The following is a 20693-nucleotide window of genomic DNA, read 5'->3' as shown; positions in this document are numbered from 1 at the left end:
ATTAAAAGGGGGACAGAAAAATTATGATAACAGAATAGACGCGATTATTTTACTAAAATAACCAAAATATGCAGTGAAAATGTAAGAGTTGTACCATAACAGGACTTTTACGATGCTCTGGCCAGATTCATAGTGTCTTTTTGCAGTCACAACATGTGGCCTAAGAGTTCTGCGCTCAAAGCCTGTATTAATTATTTATTTTACTGTCTTCAACAAATCGAGCAGGGCTCCTCTCCGTAGTACTTAGTTTGAATTTTCAAGGATGTTAGTGTATCACAAACAAAAACAACATTAAAATAAATGTGACAATTCAATTCAAAGACACATTCAAGACCTCGCTCACCCTCATGCCATCTTCATATGATCTGCCTTCCAAGCACGCCCAGGAGCTATGGTACGAGATACTCACTGAAATCAGGACAAAGACATAAATAAATAAATTTAAAGGCACAAAGACAAATCTCTGGAGGGGGGAATGGAGAGCAGGGGGGCAAAAAAAAAGTGGACAGGGGCACATTTCCTGCATGTTGTGGAGGCAGTTTGGCAGCAAATAAATTACACAAGCCCTCTTCTTGGTTGTGCTGTCATGGCAGAGTGGTGAAACCATCCATTAGCTCTTCATTACCTGTCAGCCTGTTGCCTCATGTTGACAGGAATTACGCCCCACAAGACATATCTGAGCGCAGCTAGCAGCACTGGCATACATAGTCATTAGGAACGGGGGAGGTGGTGAACAAATGACAGTGCGCACACACACACACACAGGCACACAAACACACATACACACTCATTAAAAGTCAGGTAGAAAATTTGTAAACAGAATTCTGCTCACTTTGAATCAAATACAGCGTCTTAAATCCAAAGTTGGTTCTGGAGAGTGTGATTTCAATTCATGGATGACATGGACATGAAGATAATGGTGTGATCACGCTCTAATAATTGCTCCATGAGACAGCTTTGCAGATGAATCATCTGCTTTGGATCTCCTGCAACCATTTGAAAGGTTTATGATTAATGACCTTCCTGTGCATGCAGACAGGTCAGCATGCGCAGGAAGCTACATGCAGACCTGTCTGGATGTCCGACTCCAGCCAACCCCATTGTTCGCTTGACTTGACTGACTTCCTGTGCTTCTTTAACGTCTCACTCTGTCTTCCCCAGTAACCTAAACCAGCCAAACAGCCATGATCCCTGGATGATGTGTGTTTTCATTCTCCAAACAGCCAGAAGGCTGTGCAGATATTGTCAGTGAGCTCTAAGGCACAGAGCAGAGCAGGGCTGGCACTGCAGAGATTGCACCGTAGCGCTTAAGGCCATGAAGACAGAACGACATTATGCAGAATGTAGGCTGCATTATGCTCATGTGTTATGACCTTTTTTCCCCTCAGCATTGCATTATGAAGAGAATGAAAATATATCGATCATCTCAGCAGGGTCCTTTGCTCACAGCTTTTAACATATTCATAAGTAGAGTTTAACAACAAAGTGGCATTTTGTTGTGAGTTTAGTACACTTGTTTTGTCTTTTGGAGGTCTATTTTTGGATTAAATTAATCCAGTGTTGTCCCTACCATTAGTGGGCATAGCCCCCACACATTTCAACCATCCACCCACTAATCCCCATCATCAATCAGGCAACATGACTACAAGGGCTGCATGTTATTAAAACTAATTGAAAACTGTTTCACCCCTCAAAGCAAATGTATTCCCAAAACTCTCACCCAGTTACAGCAATTTAACTTTTAATACAAAGCAAACACCGCGGTGTTGCACTCTTGCTTATTGAAATAAAATGCTCTTACTGTACACAATAAAATTACATGCTTTTGAAAGAGTTCTCAGCAGTACCTTATTTATTCAAATCCCTTTATTCTAACCATAATATAATTTTTGTAGTGTTTTTTTATGTACGTTTAGATTTAGCAAGAGAAAAGTATCACTCAAAATCCAGCAAGATCGGGATGCAGTGGTGGCCAACTGTGAGCTGCAGCATCTCCACTTCATTCGTCTCTTTACACCTACGCTGTAGTAAAGGAAATAAATGCACCAAAAAATTATATCCTATATCCTGTGCCTACTGCAAGGAGTGAATCTATCCACATTGGTACAATGTGAATCTGTGGTCAAGGAGGAAACACTGCAGTCTTAGTGTTTGAAATAATGTCCAAATTCATTAGTTACATGACAACCACAAAACCGCATGCAGGGATTAAGAGTTTTAAACCCACAGAAAATACATACAAAAATAAAGATTATATAGTGACAAGATGTCCGATTGCTCTGTGAAAATGAAGGAAATGCATTTCTTTTGTCAGATTACCATCTTGAATGTGATGATTTGACTGAGCTCTCGACAGCTCTTGATACAACGTTCGCATGTTTTGCCTGATTTCTCCCATCTGTGATTGAAATATTCAGCTTAATATTAAACTTTTTTTTTTTAAAAAAAACAACAGTGTATTGTTAGCCTTGATTTCTCTCATTTATTTTTCATCTTCCACCCTCATGCTGGATCATCCTTCAAACAGGATGATGTGTGAAGGATGCAGCTTAATGGCTCATATAGAAACCATGGCCTCAATCTGCAATTTCTTTTCATTACAGTCACTGTGGAAAATAAACCTCGGTTCTTAGTCCTGCCTTTGTTGTGGTATATCTTCATATCTGATACAGAGATATACAGTATACAGTGTGTGTATTAAAGGTTGTTGGGCCAAACGTGGTCATGACAACGCACACTGCTATTTTCCGCTGTGGATCAGGACTGAGAATCTATTATCTCCTTAGCAGTATGCAGATGTATGAACGGCTATTCTCTATTGCTGAAAGGCATTTCAGTTCTATGTGAGGAATGTTGCATGGAGCGTGAAATAGTTTCATAAAGCTTGAGGGAAGAGGTGTGTTCGACTCATAACTATTTCACATCTGAAATGAAGTGTACTTTCAACCGTAGCTTTTTTTTTTTATTATTCCATCTGTTGTTTAGATGCCAAAATGTAGGAATCTGCATATCTCAAAACTAATGAGAAACTAATGGGCCGTCACAAAAAGTCCGTGAATACGAGCTGTGACATTACGTGAAAGCAAATGATGGTGGATGCAGTGAATCGTCTATGTTTTGTTTCCCATTACCCAAATGCCTTTTTTTTTTTTTCAATGAATGCAGATTTGTTCTCCACCCTGTCAGCTTAAAAATCACCTCTACCTGTACACAGATTGTTGTACTGTGCAAAGGAAAAATTTTTCTTCCATCTTTTACTGCGAGATCTGCCTCAAACCATCTGTCTGTCTGTACGTCTTCTTCACTAACGATTACATCTTTCCAAATGTTTCTAGAAATGGATGCACTGGCCAGTCAAAACTACAACTTTTGACTACTTTAATGTGACTGGCCCAAAGGGACGCTTCAGATATTTGTGGAGATATGACATGCCAACATTGCCAAGAGCTAGATGAGAAGATTAACACCACTTTCATGCATGCATGCCTTGGCCAGTTAGCTTAGCTTAGCACAAAGGCCAGAAACAGGGTGAAACAGCTAGCCTGACTGTCCAGTGGCAACAAAATCAACATGACTAGTTCACTAATTAACACAATATAAGAAATAAAAACATGCCTGGCTATTTCATGGCTGTTAGGTTGCATATAACCTCCCGTAAAACCACGAGTTGTCATTGTCACACTTTTGTACAGACTAAGCGAACAAGATATAACATGCAAATTGGTGAACTGTAGAGGTGCCGATAGGTGATTTTGTTACCTTTGGAGAGAGCCTGGCTAGCTACTTCCTCCTGTTTCCAGTCTTTATGCAAAGCTAGGCTAAACTAACTGGCTGCTAGGAGTAGCTTTAATTGCTATAGCCATGAGAGATTGTATTGATTGATGAGTATTGATCTTCTCTTCTACCCTTGGTATATTTGCCAAACCGTAGTTGTTTGAATGAATCTTACAGTTAACTGGACACCACCTGTTTGCATGCTGTTACATCACCACTCAGTAATTGTGAACATGCTTGCATTGACTTGCTGTTGCAGACGGACTGTTCCAGCGACAGTGAGAGCGAAGACAACTTCATAGTCGTCCCTCCACGAGACCATCTGGGCCTGGCCATCTTCTCCATGCTCTGCTGTTTCTGGCCTCTGGGGATTGCAGCATTTTACTTCTCACAGGGGGTGAGGACACAAACATAACACACACACAAACACATGCACACATCCAGAGTTGTGGTCTGTCACGCGTACTGCTGAATGATGCTGTATCTGTTTGTTGAGGTGCACACACATTTTCATGAAATTTGGACACGCAAGCCTTAAAAAACGCATGCACATACGCAGCTCTATGTATGAGTCACCACCAAAATGTTAAGGCCTATCACGCATAAAAAGGACTGACAGCTGACTCTCTTACTGCCAATGCAAGGCCACTTTTTACTGAGCTACCCATCAATAACTCAAGGCCAATCTGTAATGGCTGCTTGATGCTCTGTAAACAGGTTGAAAGCCGCTTTTAGGAAGACTACATAAATCACTTTCAAGGCACTATCTATAAACTCTAAGAAAGGAGGCGTTCAAAATACTAACATGAGAGAGGGCCTTTGAACTAGTGGAAGTTTCAAGAGGATTGAAGATGAACCCATTTACAGGTATGCTGACATATTAAAGGTGATTAGCTCTGAGACACATTAAACAGCTTTGTTGGAGCTGTGTTTTGGAAAGTGTTGGAAGAAATGCATGATAACACTAAAAACACTATTAAGTCCTGCTTTCTGCATTTATTTATCTTTCTGGCTTCATGCATATACACGGTGTTTGACTTTTGAAGAACTGAACTGAAGGAGAGTCTTTTTGGTTAAAATAAGCTATCAGATCGTATATAGAGCTTGGATGTTAAATCCCTTAATGGGCAGCAGATTTGGCATTCAACATTTACAAAGGCAAGGTTCTTGAAAATGATATTGCCGTGCCAGAGATATTTACCTTGATGTAAAGATGAAGCCACATTATTATGAACTGCAGAGACAGCAGTTACTTTCAAAGCCTGTGTGATTTTATACTGCTATCTGTCAAGGTAGGACGTTTATTCTGAAGCTTTGCCAATATGTTCTTAGCTGAAAAAATTGACAACCTGCATATAATGGTTGTGTAATTGATTCCAACTGCACTTCCTCCCTCTTTTCAATTCTGTAGGAAACAGCTCTGATGATGGTGTGTCAGGCAAAGAGCAAAGGGATCGCTACTTGACTTGCCACTAATCAATTCTGTCTCTCTTACATGCGCCATCAACCTGAAAAGGCTAAACATGTTAGCACACACACACAAACATGCAGTGTATGTTTAACCACATAAACAAAGGCATGCTTGAGACAGACAGTCTTCTCAGTAAATTGTTCTGCCGTTGACTATGAATTCTTATCAAAAGCTCGAGCATTTAGCTGTCTTATCTGTGGGCGAGAGTAGTCCGAGGCAGATTAAGGCAGTCAGTGAATTATCTTGTCAGGAGCTAATTTGATTCTTCCTGGGTAATTATGGGGAAGTGATGGCTGTGTTTAGGGATGGATGGCTCTTCTGCCAATCTCCCTCCTTTAGAAGGTGCCGTCCAGAAGAGCTGTCAGGGAAAGATATGGCGGGAGTCTCGCTTCGTTTTATAGCTCAATAACCCACTTCACTGGGTTTCATTTTATTCAGTCGTTCAGGGAGCCCCAAACCTAAATGAATTAATTTTGTAGGAGTTAGCATGAGGATATTGTAAGTTTTTAGCCGAACACCATCTGGATTTTGATTGTCTGTGTGAGGCTCCATGCTCTACACTGAGAGAATAGTGCAGCCATCTGTACTGACCTAAAGTCCAAATAAAATTTAGCCAACATGCAAGAAAGACAGGACTCACTTGTTTTCCAGAATGAAACAATTATTACAGCCTACTTTAGGAATGTGTCCATTCTGAAAAACTGCATGCAAAATTTGTAGGAACTGTCATTAAAGCAAGACAGTTCGGTTAAGCTAAAGGTAGTGTGTAAGATAGCCACAGATAGCAAATTTAACCTACCTTTGCTCCATAAGTAACAGATGAATTTTTATCTGATAAGTTACCAATGAAGTCCCTTCATGTTGGAAGAGAAAACAACACTGCACTGCGCTAGCTTTTTTAGCTTAGCAGAGAAGCTTAGCAGTCACTTTAGCTGCTTGATTCATGTAACTTTTTCAACTATTCTGATGTAATTCATTCCATACCACATAAATAGCCTAAATTTGATAGCCTCTTTATTGTGTGCATATTCATGGAGTGAAGGCAGAAACAAACAGTAATATTGGCTCTTATTGAAATGTAACTGCCAGTCGTCAGCAGTATGTACAGTACGTACATTTTTTGAGGTTACATGTGAGGTCTGTCATTGTGTTTTTTGCATAGAAACCCGCCTAAAAACAGAGAATTAACACAATGATACTTCTCTGTACAGTTTATCGAGCTAGCCTCAAAACTTGAAACCCTTCTTTCCTCACTGTCTCTATTGTTGCCGCTCTCTGCCTTTGCAGGGCAGATGCATTATGGGATTAGACAAGGGCATCAGAATGAGCCAAGGAGAAAAGTTTCGAAATGATAGCACATCAGCTTTGTCACTTACTCCGAGGACATTTACAAACAAACAGGTTAGTGACGGTAATAGAGTCTGTGGACGGCAGATCAATAGTGTTTTTGTCCCGCTGGAAGGTCAGGCCTAGTCAGACAGAAGAGCTGGCCGAGGGCATCAATAAACACTCACAGAAACAGACATGCATTCATCCGCTGCTTTAAATTGCTCATATCCTATTTGCAGAAGACAACGTCATTAATTCTGTGTAAGGTCTTTATGGTAAATAATGCTTTATGCAGTTTTAGGATTCAGTGTTAACCGCCCACACACAGAACTGATAATGCTAAAATACCATGAATATCTGGGGGAAATTAACTTGGAGCATTTGATTGGGAAGCAGAATTGAGTTTCAATTATTGCCACTAATAGGGTGAGTGTTTTGTTTGCAGATGCTGATAAATGTTTCCCTCAGCTTTGAGACATCTGTGCTGCGAAGTGCAGAGTTGAGGAGCCGCAGCGATTCCTTTCACGATTATGCAAATAAGACTCCCCTGAAGTTATCTTACGGCATACAAGTCATCATAATGGATGAAAATGAATGAGCTAATTATTGTGGAACAGTTTATGTATTTGCATATGTGTCTGCGTGGGGGAGGTCGAGAGACAGACGCAGTGAGAGGGAGAGATTTGAGGCTTTATGTTTTGTTTATTTGGAAGAAAAACCTGTTAAGGGCGCTGAATTGACTTCCTAGAGCATACTGCAATATAAGTCTCCATGCAGCTACGTGTGAGTTGTTATCTTTTTTTTTCTATGAGACCACATTTCAATCATTTTGTCAAGGTTGTGGAGATAAAGCCTTAATGCTTCTAACCATTTTCCTCTCAAAGGGATTCAAGGAAAAATCCTCACATTGACATATATGGCATGGCATGCACAGAGAGAAGGGAGCATAAGCGTACTCATCTTTTTGTGTTAACGTTATATCATTATGTTTAGTCTTTCAGTGTCATGTTCCTCAGAGAGAGACACAACATGCTTTGATTCAATTATTTGTTGTAAAGTGGAGGGAAGACTGATAAATCAATTACAGTGCTTAACAAATGCTTTCACTGGAGAAATGAAATAACAGGCATGTGCCCTTCAACTGTGTTTGCTGCCAGTGATGGAAAGAATCAAACCGTCCGCTGTCACGTTATGACTGTCTGGCATTTCTCTCTTCTTGAAGGTCTTGCCGGGGGGCGTAATACATCCTCAAAAATAGAATGTGCTCTGTCTCGTTTTGAAAGCAAACTCAAGCTTAATTTCCCACAAGGCCTTCATAACAGTGCTTTTGTTTCAGTAATTACGGTATTGACATGGAAGCTGCCTTGAATACATGTCCTTTGTCTAGATTTGCCTCTTGACCTTTCGAGGCATTTGTCTGAAGAGTCTTTCTCTCTGCCTTTCATCCGGCTCTCTTTGCCTTGGACTGTGTGCTCTAAAACCTTCTTAGCACTAATGAAACACATGGTGCACAGCGGAAAGTGTAGTTTTCTTCAGCAGTGACAACCACCACTGATAAATGGTGAATTGAGTCTCTTCCATTTATTATTTGTTTATTATTCTGTAGATAAAGGTGCTGTGAGATGGAGAGCCGGCTGCTTTGTGAGGAGAAACAATTCAACCACACGGATTATTGTGCTCATAACGCAGTGCAAGATGCAGTTGCACTGTGGACGGCCTCCTCACACAAGCCGAAAGGGCAACGTTAGAATCAGGAACTTGCGTCTCATTCCACTATAATAAACATAATAAACCACATGAATCGAGTAAATAATCATTGTGCAGTTCTGCTTCTTAAACAAATGCAGGAAGGTATCTGTTCTGTCTGTGTTTGCTTTGCTCGGCAGCATTTTGCAGTGATATATATATAACATCTCTGTCGTGTTATTCTAATATTATAGGCAAACGCGAGGCTTAACACAGCACACGGTGTCAAGTCTAATTTGCATCTGTCTTTTACTGAATTGACTTAATGAGAAACTGCAGACGGAACGATCCAGAATGTCGAGCCAGGCAGGGAATAGTCGAGTCTAGATGGGAGTTCACTGTCTTGGGCGGCTGCTTTGGCTCTGTTTGCATGAGTGTAGTGCAAATGGGGAGAGGCTATGAATAAAACAGTATTTTTCATGATTCTAGGTAGATAGATGAAAAGGCAACAGTAAATATTAAACATTCATAAAAACATCTGTATAGATAGCAAAACAACGGCACATTAATTAACGTGTGAGCTGTTTGTTATTATCATTTTACTAGCTCTATTATTTATGTTAGAATTTAATCGTTATTTGATTTCTTTAGTTCCAAACTTGTAACACTGTAAAATTCACTAACTGTTAAACTCCTGTATGATTAGTTTGTTGATTTTGTTGTGATGCACATAAAGAAGTTAAAATCCACTTCCGAATACATTTACGATCGACCAGTTTTTCAGCTGCTCATCAGATCAGGATCATCCCTCAGCTTCTCCGGGGGCATGTCAGTGTGCTCCAGAAAGGAGTTTTAGACTCTCCACTGTGTGCTACATTCAGATACCTCAGGCTCTTGCCAGAGTACAGTAAGCTATGCAGAGCACACCTAAAAAGAAAGGAGCCTCGAGGCCACGTACCTGAACCAGCTGGCTCCTCTCAAGGAGGAGAAGCAGTGGCTCGATTCCAAAGTCCTCCCAGATTTCTGAGCTTCTCATTCTGCTGTGATGAGTAAGGTTAGGCATCCTGAAAAGGAACCTTGTTAGAGCTACTTTTATCCACAGTGTGAGAGCTTGTGAGCAGAGCTGAAGGTCAGAACAAGGATTTATGTAGAGCCTTGTTTTGGTATTTAGTTTTCTTCACTGCCACTGACACAAAATCCGCATCAGTGCAGACAATGCATCTATCGCAGCCACAGTCAATCTCATCCTCCGCCGTGAATAAAAAAACCTCGTCTATGACTCACTTCCAAAATGAGTGGGTTTTTGTAAGAGATGACCGTGGCCTCCGCGTTGGAGATATAGACCCAGCGAAATCAGCTTCATCACATTCACACATACGCTCCATTATCATTAGAATGAATTCAGCAGAATAATGACAGAAGGTCATTACACATACTCACATGCCACATTTCGATGGCATACATTCAGCACATTAGCGTACCCGGTGTATTGTGTTCTAATAAATTATGGTTGTGAACATGCTGGACTAATTGCACCAGCGAATCTCATCAGCTAGAATACAAATTAATAGATTAAGATGTGATGGCATTTGGAATGAAACAGAGCAGAAATTAGTTTAGGGGACGAGAGTGGAGATGGAAAATGTAAACGCCAATACGAAGTCCAAACACTGTCTCTGCAGCACTGTCTGTGAGCATTTTCTGCTTCAGCGCTGACCTCCATCCAGCTATATAAATGAAAGCAACAGATCAAGCTAGGCGTCTGTCTTCCCTCAGCTCCATCATGGGAAGTAAGTTCATTCAAATAGTGTGATAGCTAGAGGATACCCAGCACAAGCGGCACTGTAAACACATCAACAATGGGCAGAACAACCCCCATTCCAAATGAACTGGGACGTTGTGTCATCCTGTTTGACTTATACTCAAGTGAAAACAGTACAAAGACAATATATTTCAACTTCAGTCATTTTTGCACATATATGCTTATTCTGAATTTGATGCTAGCAGCAACAGCAATAAGTTGGGGCAGGAGTAGCAAAAGACTTGGAAAGTTGTGGAATGCTGGAAGAACACCTGTTTGGAACACTCCACAGGTAAACAGGCTGACAAGCAAGGATGGAGCGAGGTTCACCACTTTGTTGACACATGATTGGATGAAGGATTTTACCACATGGGCTCAGGAACACTTTGTGAAACTGATCACATTCTGTTTTTATTTACGTTTCAAACAGCGTCGCAACGATTTTGGAATTTGGGCCGTACAAGAGAAACAGATATTAAACCACTGTGCTGTATTTTTAAGAAAAATGTTCATATCTGTTATGCATATATATATATAATTTACTTTCCCTCACTGTTTAACAGGGACTCCTGGTGATGCTGGTTTAGTCCTAATAGCATTCACTTTTTAATATGGACCGAGCATTTTTTATTTCTGTTCGAAACATCAGGCCCAACATAATAATTAGGATTAAAAACAACGTATATGAATATTTAAACACTCACATACAATGCATATTGATGATTAGCAGTGAATTTAAATATAACATTTGTTTGTTTATGATAAAAACTTCACAGGGCACATTGAAGTTTTTAACTTGAACAATTTGTTTAAAGTTGCTGTCATAAATATTTTTCACATTAGCAATAGATGAAAATGTTAGATTTAATGTGAAAGTGATAAGCTGAGAGAGAATTATCGCCCCGCTCGGCAGTTCCCCACAGCTCTACACAGCGTTTTTCACTTCATTGTTTCGATTTTATGACCCAGAGCAAAAGGGAGAATGAATATTGGACTGCCGGATGAGTAAACATTCATTTGCCATCATAATAGCCATATCAGCTTTCCAGGTCCATAATATGTCAAACGTGTTATTTTTATCCCAAAAAATAGAAATAATTTCTTTCCTATTCATGAACACTTATTGACAAAAATCCCAATATATGCAAAGGTTGAACAATAATTCACTTGTCATCAATAAACCATCCAAGCGTTGTACATTATATTGAAACAAGGATATTAACAATTGATTCATTATAAATGAACTATGACATGATATAATAAAGTATTATGTGAGTACCTAATCATTTACTCGTGGTTGTTATTCAGCATGCTGATTGATTCTGCGCTTGTGTGTGCAGGTGTGGCTCTGGGCCTCTTTGAAGCAGAGCAGGGAGATGGCCGGGCAAAGGGCCTCTAACATAATGAGTGGAGAAAGGAAAGGCAGTGTTGTTGACGAGCCTGATTTTGTTGTTTTGCTGCAGAGCCAAAAGCAATTGTAACATCAGTGCTTTTCATGCATAGAAATGTAATAACCTGTAATATTTATTGCCTTTGGCGGGCTCATGCTACAGTAGTATTCAAAAGCAACTATTATTTAAGCAGACTAGTTAACGCGACACCACACAGAGGATCCATATGGGCCTATAGGGGGCTATAAAAGGCACTATAGCTTTAAATCCAATGCAACTGGGCCATGCTGATGGGGGTTGTTGTCTTTAAAAATAAAAGCACATGAAGAACCAGGTTTTTAGCTGTAACTCTGTCAAATTTTACTCTACACTTTCTGGGTTTGCCTGAGTAGTGAAAGATGTTGTTTTATAGCTTAATCTGTGCCACTCTTTTTCATTTAAATGAACACTTTGATAAATCTGCTTTTCTTATGTGTCATTTATCATTCAGTGCTAGCTGCTGATACGGCCTCAACCTCTGGTTCTTGACATTTCCACACTAATTGCCATTTTTTAGTTCTGCCATGCATGATGAGCTCTCCTGGGTTACACTCAGTCACTCGGTCAATGGACCCAACGTCCAACTGCATTCCTTTTTTTTTTTCACAGCAGCACTAGACAGCCTCTGTAATTACGGTTCTTTTGAAAAATAGGTCAGTCTTTCTCTTAAGGTCCTTCCAAACTGTATCTGACTTTCTTCTTCTCTTGTATTTTCCCCTTTCAAGACCACCAAGGCGGTGAACAAAGGTGACTTCCCACTGGCCAACATCGCCTCCCGACGGGCTTTGTTCCTCGCCGCTCTCTCCATCACTATAGGCACCGGTGTGTACGTGGGGGTGGTGGTAGCTCTCATTGCCTACCTTTCTAAACCAGGACACATATAGCATCTGCATCCTCCCCCCACGCACCTCCGGGGAGCCCAGGAGGAGAACAACCCCCCTCTTGGGAACGGCATTGCTCCTGCAGACTTCGAGGAAAGTTTTTTGGGGATGTACAGTTTTTCCCTCCACCTTCCTTTCTTTCCAGCTTTCTCTCCCTACAGGCCCTCTGTCAGCCAAGATTAGCCACGGTGACTGGAGAGAGGTCAAGCTGGAGGGTGAGAAGAGAGGGATTTGGGGATTGAGAAAGGTTTTTTTTTTTTGGTGAGACAAGGAGAGGGTTTGAGTAATGGAACTATTCCACGTTGGAGTCCCGTTTGCATCCCATTGACTTAAACCCCCTGTTGGCTTCATCCTCTTTTGGCTGGATTTTTAACTTTCAAGGCCCCGACAGAAACACTGAGGAGAAGAGACTGAGACGATAACTCCTTGAACTTAAGCCACTATTTAAGAGCAGAGGATGAGGAGGGTTAGCAATCAAAACAGAATCACTCTTAAACCCACTCCAAGTTGTTGTTATTTGAGCTGCAGTTAAAATTGTAGCCTCTCCATGAAGTCCTGTCTCCTCTTGTCTCCGATCACCCCAGTTTGCCACCCAGGACTGTCTTCAATAGACCGTGAGCTTCCCTCAGCCACTCAAAATACCAAGACTGCGTTTGTCTCTGTGCTGCCTGCCTCACAGTAGGTGACCACACTCACAGTTACTTAAATCACGACAAACGACGGCGGCTTTTATTTCCGGAGAAACTTTAGAAAAACAACTCAGAACTGCTGATAACAATTTTAATTAATGAAGACTAAAGCTCTGAGAGAGAAAAAAAAAAAAAAGATCAAATACGATATTTCTCATTGAACAATCTGCACTGGCATGAATTGCAAGCATCTGAATGGAGCCTCAGGCCTGTATTTTAGCTTGGAGAAGGTGTCCACCCATCAAACACCTGCCCTGAAATCCAACAAAAATCTGTTCATGCCAGATATAGTTTGCCTACGTACATGCAAATGCGCTTTGTTTTCATGTTTGTCTTTTTTTTTTTTTGTGCGTGTTCCCTGCTGTCTGAAGGCACTTTTGATTAATCTCGCTTTAAGGAATGTTCATTTATAGCCTTTGAAGTAAAGCACAGAAGTGAGGTGGCCAGATGGTCAGAAATTCAGGGGGAAACGGTGGCCCAAAAACGCTGCATCTGGCAACACAATGTGAAATGAAACATCAGCTGTTCACAATGAGCAAGGACGTTATAAATCAGGTAGATAATGTCATTAAAAGGCAGGCCTTACATATCCTCCGGGCTGCACATATAAACAAAGGGTTGCAGTCTGACAGCTTCGAATTTAGCTGTGATCAACTATTCTTCGCATGACTGTAGCTATGCCAGCAGTATACTGCTACGCATGATTGATTGGATTTAGAACTTGTTTTTGTCAGATCATAAAAAAGCTTAAATTAGAATTGATCAGGCTGTGAGGGAAGCTCATATTTTGTGCAACACTTTAACCCACATTCCCCAGTTCAGCTATTAAAACAGAGGGTATTTTATAGGAATAAAGCACTGAGATATTTCAATTGTTCCTTCACAATATCAAGAATTCTTACTCAAGTCGTAAAGCGGATGCTCAGCAGACGAATTCACTGATTCTCTTTGTATGAAGGGCTGATTAATAACTGAGATTTTAGTCTGTGTTTTTATATAGTAGACAGGTAGACGCTAGTTCAAGCAGTGAAGCCTCAAGAGGTGACATTATACACTTAGTTTCCCTGCACAGGTGCTGCATTAGTCATACCTGACATTTATGGTGTGCAATTAGCTTCCTGTAATGGCTTTTTCTGAAGGAATGTCTACTCTCTGGAGCATAGCCCTAAAATAGCACAACCACATTAATTTCACTAATAAGCCACTTTTGCTGTCACTGGTTGCTGTCAGACCCTGCAAGTAAACAATCCATTCGCACATCCTCGGCTCTATGAACATTTTAAAATAAACATGTACGCCAGTTCTGTTGTGCTAATAAAGGATGAAGATGGCCCATATTCTCCAGTGTGCTTTGCTTAAAAAAAAAAAAAAAAAAAAAAAAAAGACTGCAGCTAAGACTTTTCGTTATTTTTCTCTTACATTTATTTTTGGCTGCTGTTAAGATTAAACATCCACTTGTACTTTGATGAAAGGCAGTAAGCTGAATGCTGATTGAGCCCTGAGATTCACCTCATCGGGTGTCTGGTCATCTGAACAGCTGATCATTAAACTGTATATGTTTGGCCTTATAACCTCTGACACCCTCCTAACACACGTTCCAGTGATAACTCATGAACTACTGATTCCACGTCAGTGTCCGCACACGTCATGACCATCACTGTAACTATACTGAAAGACTGTACGTTTGCTTTCATCTCTCGGAGAACGTTTTATTGCTGATAATGATGAACATGCTTTGTGTTATGTAGCGTGTCATTCAAATGATGTGTTTCTATCTGGCTTCTTTGGCAACCTGGTACTGTGCAGTGTGTTCCGACAGTATGCGGGTTAAAATACTGTTGTTATTTTTTATTTTTTTTTCCTCTTTGTGATGAGCTGATGTACACGTCCAAGCAACAAAGACGTTTGCTGAATGCATTCCTCAGCACTGGTGGGGGGATAGTGATCTCTTTGTGTCGTGCTCTTAAGCCAAATTAAAGAAGAAGATTTTTTTTTTAATTACATTTTATGTTTTGGCATTTTTTTCCTATCTTGTGTGAAGGCAATATGTACATAGTGCAAATAAAGAAATGTTCAAATGTAATGACAAATAAATCAGAAAGGAAGGATGGCCTTTCTTAAAAGCAAAAAGTGGCTTTTCTCTGGTTAATATAACATGAAGCTCCAGAGTCGGACTCATATCGGAAAAACCTTCCACAACCTTAGAGAACTGGCTGAGTAATTGAGATGCTCGAGTTGTCCTTAAAGCAAAAGCAAACACACACTGAGTCATGGAGTGTAGGTGGTTTTTCCAGAGAGAGATGGAGGAGCAGCTCTGAAATTTGCAGCTGCAGTGTTCTCATCACTGCGTTCAGGAGAGAACACCTCTCTTTTCGCTGTCACCGTCATGGTTATTGGACATAAATGCACAGCTGCACTCAGCTCAATATTTCACACGCTAAACAACACGCGTACGGGACAACCTGACATTTCACAGCTTCATATTATTCTGTCACATTCACGCAGCCCATACAGAGCACCTATTGCATTTCAGTGGCTTTGATTGTCAGGTAGACTTCAGGTGAGTATGTGACTTATTATCGACGTTGGCAGCTCCAAACCTTTTTGTCTGATGTAGCACAGCAGCTAAAACAGATGAGCGAAAGTACCCCTCCATCAGCACCACCTAAATATGTTGAATAGACTAAAAACTGGAGGAACACTTTCAACTGTTTATTATTACTTCGATTTCAAATGCTTATTCATTACTTTTAGTTCACAGTGTCAAGTGATTATCCCTCACTTTTATCTGTTTAAATCCATTAACTGTTTCATCCATTTATCCTTTCTTTTCAGTGGACTGTTCAGTTTCATTACTTTTAGGTCATTTCAACTGTTTAACTTATGATAACTATTTAAACTGTTTATTTAGGTTTACTTTATGTTATAGCTAACTATTTCAACAACTTATCCTTTGGTTTATTTCGACAGTTAGCTTTTTCTTATTAACTTCCGTAAGTTATTGATTATGTTCAGCTGAACAATTCAAAACAGTTTATGCATTGCTGTAACTATGTCGACCCACGTTTAACCACGTATTTCAACTATCCATTACTTTTAGCTAACTATTTTAACTGTTTAATATTTATTAAAACTGTTTCTTACTTTTAGCTTTTTCAGCTGTTTATTCATTTGGCTGCTTTTAGCTTTCTATTATAAAAATTTGCAAGGCTACTTTATTACCTTTCACTTTCTATTTCAACAGTTTGGCCTGCGTCATTGTTAGCTACTCACTTTTGATCTACATATTTGAGCTATTCCATTATTTTAAGCTTCAGTTGTTACTTTTTCCATTATTTATTCATTGCTTTTACCTTTCTATTTCAGTTATTTAATCACCTTTGCCTAATTATTTAAATTGTTTGTCCATCTCTTTAAAATATCAACCATTTACCTATTGCTTCAAAACATTTGAGCCATTTATCCATCACTTTTAGCTTAGTATTTCAACATTTCTGCTTTCATGCACTCTTAATGTGATGTGTATGAAGCTACATTTGAGATTGAGGACTGAAGATCAGAATTATATCAATTAGGAATGCCAGCTTCCAGTTTCATTTAACTCAAATGTGTAGATATATTTTTTAATCAAATCCCAATTTCTATTTTTAGTTGAAGTAATTAACAAAATCATCCCATTTAAGTACGTGTTAAGCCATACATGTATCTGAATCCTTCTGTGTCAGAGCTGATTCTGAGGTCTGATAGGCTTAACATGGCTGTGTTGTGGCAGTGTACATGCAACAACAGTGGGTGTGACTGCAGCACCAGCTGGGGAAGAGCTCTCATTACAGGAGTGAGAGAGGAGTGAGTCACAAGCTGATGTCTTTGTCAGTGAACACGCTGCACCACATCACACAATGTTGAGATGCTTGCCTAGTCATCGAGGGTGAAAAACGCTCAAATAAAACAAAACAAAGAGCGTGCTCCATTTTTTTCCCACTAGGATACGCTAAGCAGGCTACGCTCAACACTAGACACACAGGCAGATTGAATTAATAAGCACTATAGATCAAAAGACGATTGCTCTGTTTCCCAGCATCAAGTGAGTTGGCCTGAGCAAACAAGACAGTGAACAGGAAAATATTTTTGCTTGTCCTCCCGTGTTCTGTGTGATTTGAGCGACAGGGATTTCATATGCTCCCTTGAAAAATAATTTGTGAAGTTGCAGGTTAGAAAGGGAACAGGGCTGTTCTTCTAAAGTTACACATAGAGAATGATCACAAGCTTTCAATCATTACAGAATAGAGTTTTTTTCAGATTTGACTCAATAAATCTGTGCCTGACTCCTCCACTTCCTCTCAACCATGGATGAGTCAGTTTTCATCATTTCAACAACCGTTTCTTGCCTGCATTAGAGGATCATGCCAAAGATTAGCGTGGGAGAGCCTGGTCTTATTCTCCTCGTGTTTCTCACTGGAAGCGACTAAACTACAGTCTTTTTCTGCAAGTGCAGGTCTTGAGATTGGTTATTGTATTTCACTCAAGGATAGTGCAATACCCTGGAAACCTCCACCTCACGAGCTCTCACACTTGTCCACACATGACAAAAAAAAAGTGGCGTTACACAGCTTGAGTTATATTGTTCACGGGTGGATTAGGCAAAAAGAGCTATGGTGCAGCTTCAGCACTGTGGTACAATCTGTGCTTTAAGTACAGCGTGCATGGCACATGTCCTTCACTGACTGTTTTCTGAATCTGATTCTTTTCTTAGCTTCCATTGCTCTCACTGCAATAAACATTCACTCTGCTTTTCTTTTTTTTCCAACACAGGTGGAGATGACAGCCTTTTTAAATCAGAAGACAGAGACAGGAATAGAAAGAGACTGAATTTTATTGCAGAAATTACATTTTTTGCTGGCAATCATATTGTTTCCCCAACCTGCCAGAACACTGGGTGTTGTACTAGTAATCCAGTAGTTCCAAACACCTCTTAAATCTTTCTGAGGTTTGTTTGGGGAGATAAAGTGCCTTTGAGGCACCCTATATAAGAGTTTCATACCAGGGAGGAAGCTGAGGAAAATGGAAAATGAGAAGCAAGCAAATAGCCTCCTCCCACTCAGGTCATTCCTTACAGCTTTTAAAAAAAATGCAAATCCCATTTCAAATATCTATACTTAGCTAACCTATTGGATTTGGCTTGGTTCATGATGCTGCTTTAGTTTTTCATTGATTTGGTAAAAAAAAAAAAAAAAAATTGAAAAGATATGCTAATTTTAGCTTTAATGGAATTGCTTGGGGCACGAAAAAGGTTTTTGGACAGATTGCAACCTCAGATAAAGAGGCTCATTTAGTTTATGTGACTCAGGCACTTTATAAAAATAGCTCTATGAACAGTTGCTGGTTTTGAACAGACCTTGTGAATTTGTAATGCAAGACTATTCGGAAAAAGGGAGCTTAGTGGGCGCTGCCTCTTCTACTGCGAGGCAACTGGATGTCTCAAAAGCTCCAAACCATAAAAAACAAGAAGGCACACAGATGTTACGTTCTCTAAATGTTCTCATCTTGGATGACAGCACTAGCCGGGCCCCAGGCTGTTTCGGCTCTATTTCCATAGCAGTCCCTAAGGCCACGGCTATAGATCACAAAAGCATTCTGGTCATGAAAAAACCCTTTGGTACAAACTTATTCCCATCTCCAAACTAAACACTGCTGTAGAGCTTTACCTATCTCTCCACATCCAGTCTCTATATTTAGACTGCATATTCGCTGTGGGTACAGTTGCTTTTGCTCATCTCTGTCAATAAGGAAATCTCAGTGGACAAAAGAAAATTGTGTCCCTGCTGAATAACACTGATTAGAAATTCTGTGCAGTATTTTGTCAGTTGAGATGGAAGTATCCACACTAGATGGAGAGATGTGCATCAAAATGCTCACTGTTGAGTTTGGCAGCAGTTAACAGTGAAGTGATTTTTTTGTTTTCTTCCATTTAAGATACAGCACACACACATAATGACTCTAATCATCATTGGAGTCATAAAACTGTAAATGACACCTGTGAATTTAACTTCTAAAGCTAGTTCATTGCAAGATTGTGCTTTTCCATTATATCATGTCTGCACAATAATGAACTTGTGATCCGACAGGAGATGCATGAAAGAGCTGTTCACTGAAACTGTGCAATTATTTTCACTTTCGCTGTATTTTTCTCAGTACAGCATCAGGATCATTTAACTTGCAGCAGCAGCAGTTTCTATATACATGAGGATATCCAGGCTGGTACAGCTGTTGAAAAGCCAGCCAATAATGCAGGTCTAGCTAAGAACCTGTCATATTGAGGAAAAAAAACTCTCATCTGTGACTCTGCACACCTCTCAAAGAGTACAGGCGGTGCATTTCCATGAAAGCCTGTTCAGATGCAATGAAAGTGTTTTCACATAATAATGTTTTCACGTAACTCCGGCTTTTATCTTGCTTCTGCACTTGTCGGTTTGTCTGTAAGGACAGGGGGAAAGGGGGGTTGAGGTGGAACTAATTTTATGGATTCTGAAGCCCTCAGGAGAGAGCCCGATAAATCTGTGAAGATTATTTATCAACTCAACAGCAAACAAGGGAAAGCAGAGTCAAAGAGGCGGAAACATGAGATTGCACAGCGGAATTTATGTACAGCTATTCAAAGTTGGTCAGAGGCAGCAGCTGGCTGAGGGGAACATGTCTTTTTTGGAAGATTAGACAAAGTGAAAAGCCGACAAAGCAGATATCACCGTGGATCACAGATTCATGCTACAAGTTAAATTATTCAGATTTACAGGCCTGTACACTGGTAACATGGAATATCAGAGAAGCCTTTAAAGGAATAGTTGAACATTTTGGGATATGCAGTAACTTATTCTCACTGAACCCACAGCAAGCAGCTGGTTATCTTATTCATGTTTTTACAGAGAGTTTGATGAATGTTGCCATTGTCAAGCCGACTGTGTCACTACAGTCAGCAGCCGGTAAGCTTAGCTTAGCATAAAGACTGGAAACAAGGGGAAACTAGCCTCACTCTGTCCAGGTAACAAAATTCACCTACAAGCACCGCTCAGACTACAACTTATAGTTTTGCACTTTAGTTTTGTATTGACTAAATAAATGAGAAGTAATGTGTTCATTAGCTGCTTTTTTAATCTTTATGCTAATTGCATGAACATGAGAACAGTGGGCCTAGCCATTTTTTCTCTCTTGTCTAGAGAGCAAATGAACTTATTTCTCAAAAAACTGAACTACTCCTTTAGGTGTTGCCTTAGTCAGCAAATCTGATGCTTAACCTCTGCATGACAAACCTTAATAACCTGCTAATATTCAGCACAGATAAAAAGTGATATGAGTTATCGGGATTGGTAGATGTTTTGGCTGTTATAATACTTAATCGAATGTCTTGCAGATATGTAATTTTCTCACAATTTGGAAATCTGGGGTGATCTGACCTGCCTTCTTATTTATTTGTTTATTTATTTATTTTTGCAATGAGACAAAATTACAAAACACTGGTGAAACAACACAAGGATGTAAGAACAGTAAGAACATTAAATACAGTAAATAGAGTACACACAGGCCAGTTAACTGAGTTTCATGGGGAATAATGGAACAGGGTTATATTAGCTGTGTCCA

The 20693-nt window shown here is 39.9% G+C and overlaps 1 protein-coding gene across 5 annotated transcripts in view; it reads left to right on the top strand.

Annotated features, from left to right (window-relative positions):
* The window catches only part of syndig1l (synapse differentiation inducing 1-like), a 75743-nt gene extending 60687 nt beyond the window's left edge, over positions 1–15056 (top strand). For all 5 annotated transcript variants that reach the window (XM_076756312.1, XM_076756308.1, XM_076756309.1 and 2 more), the window contains exons 3-4: positions 4034–4171; positions 12217–15056. In XM_076756312.1, the coding sequence (XP_076612427.1) occupies positions 4034–4171; positions 12217–12375 (297 nt within the window). In that variant the 3' untranslated portion in view covers positions 12376–15056. The remainder of the gene's footprint in view (positions 1–4033; positions 4172–12216) is intronic.
* The last annotated feature ends 5637 nt before the right edge of the window (positions 15057–20693 follow it).

The sequence above is a fragment of the Chaetodon auriga genome, chromosome 18 (assembly GCF_051107435.1).
Source record: "Chaetodon auriga isolate fChaAug3 chromosome 18, fChaAug3.hap1, whole genome shotgun sequence".
NCBI lineage: Eukaryota > Metazoa > Chordata > Actinopteri > Chaetodontiformes > Chaetodontidae > Chaetodon > Chaetodon auriga.
The sequence above is the reverse complement of the archived record's forward strand: the minus strand, read 5'-3'. Positions and strand labels throughout refer to the sequence as shown.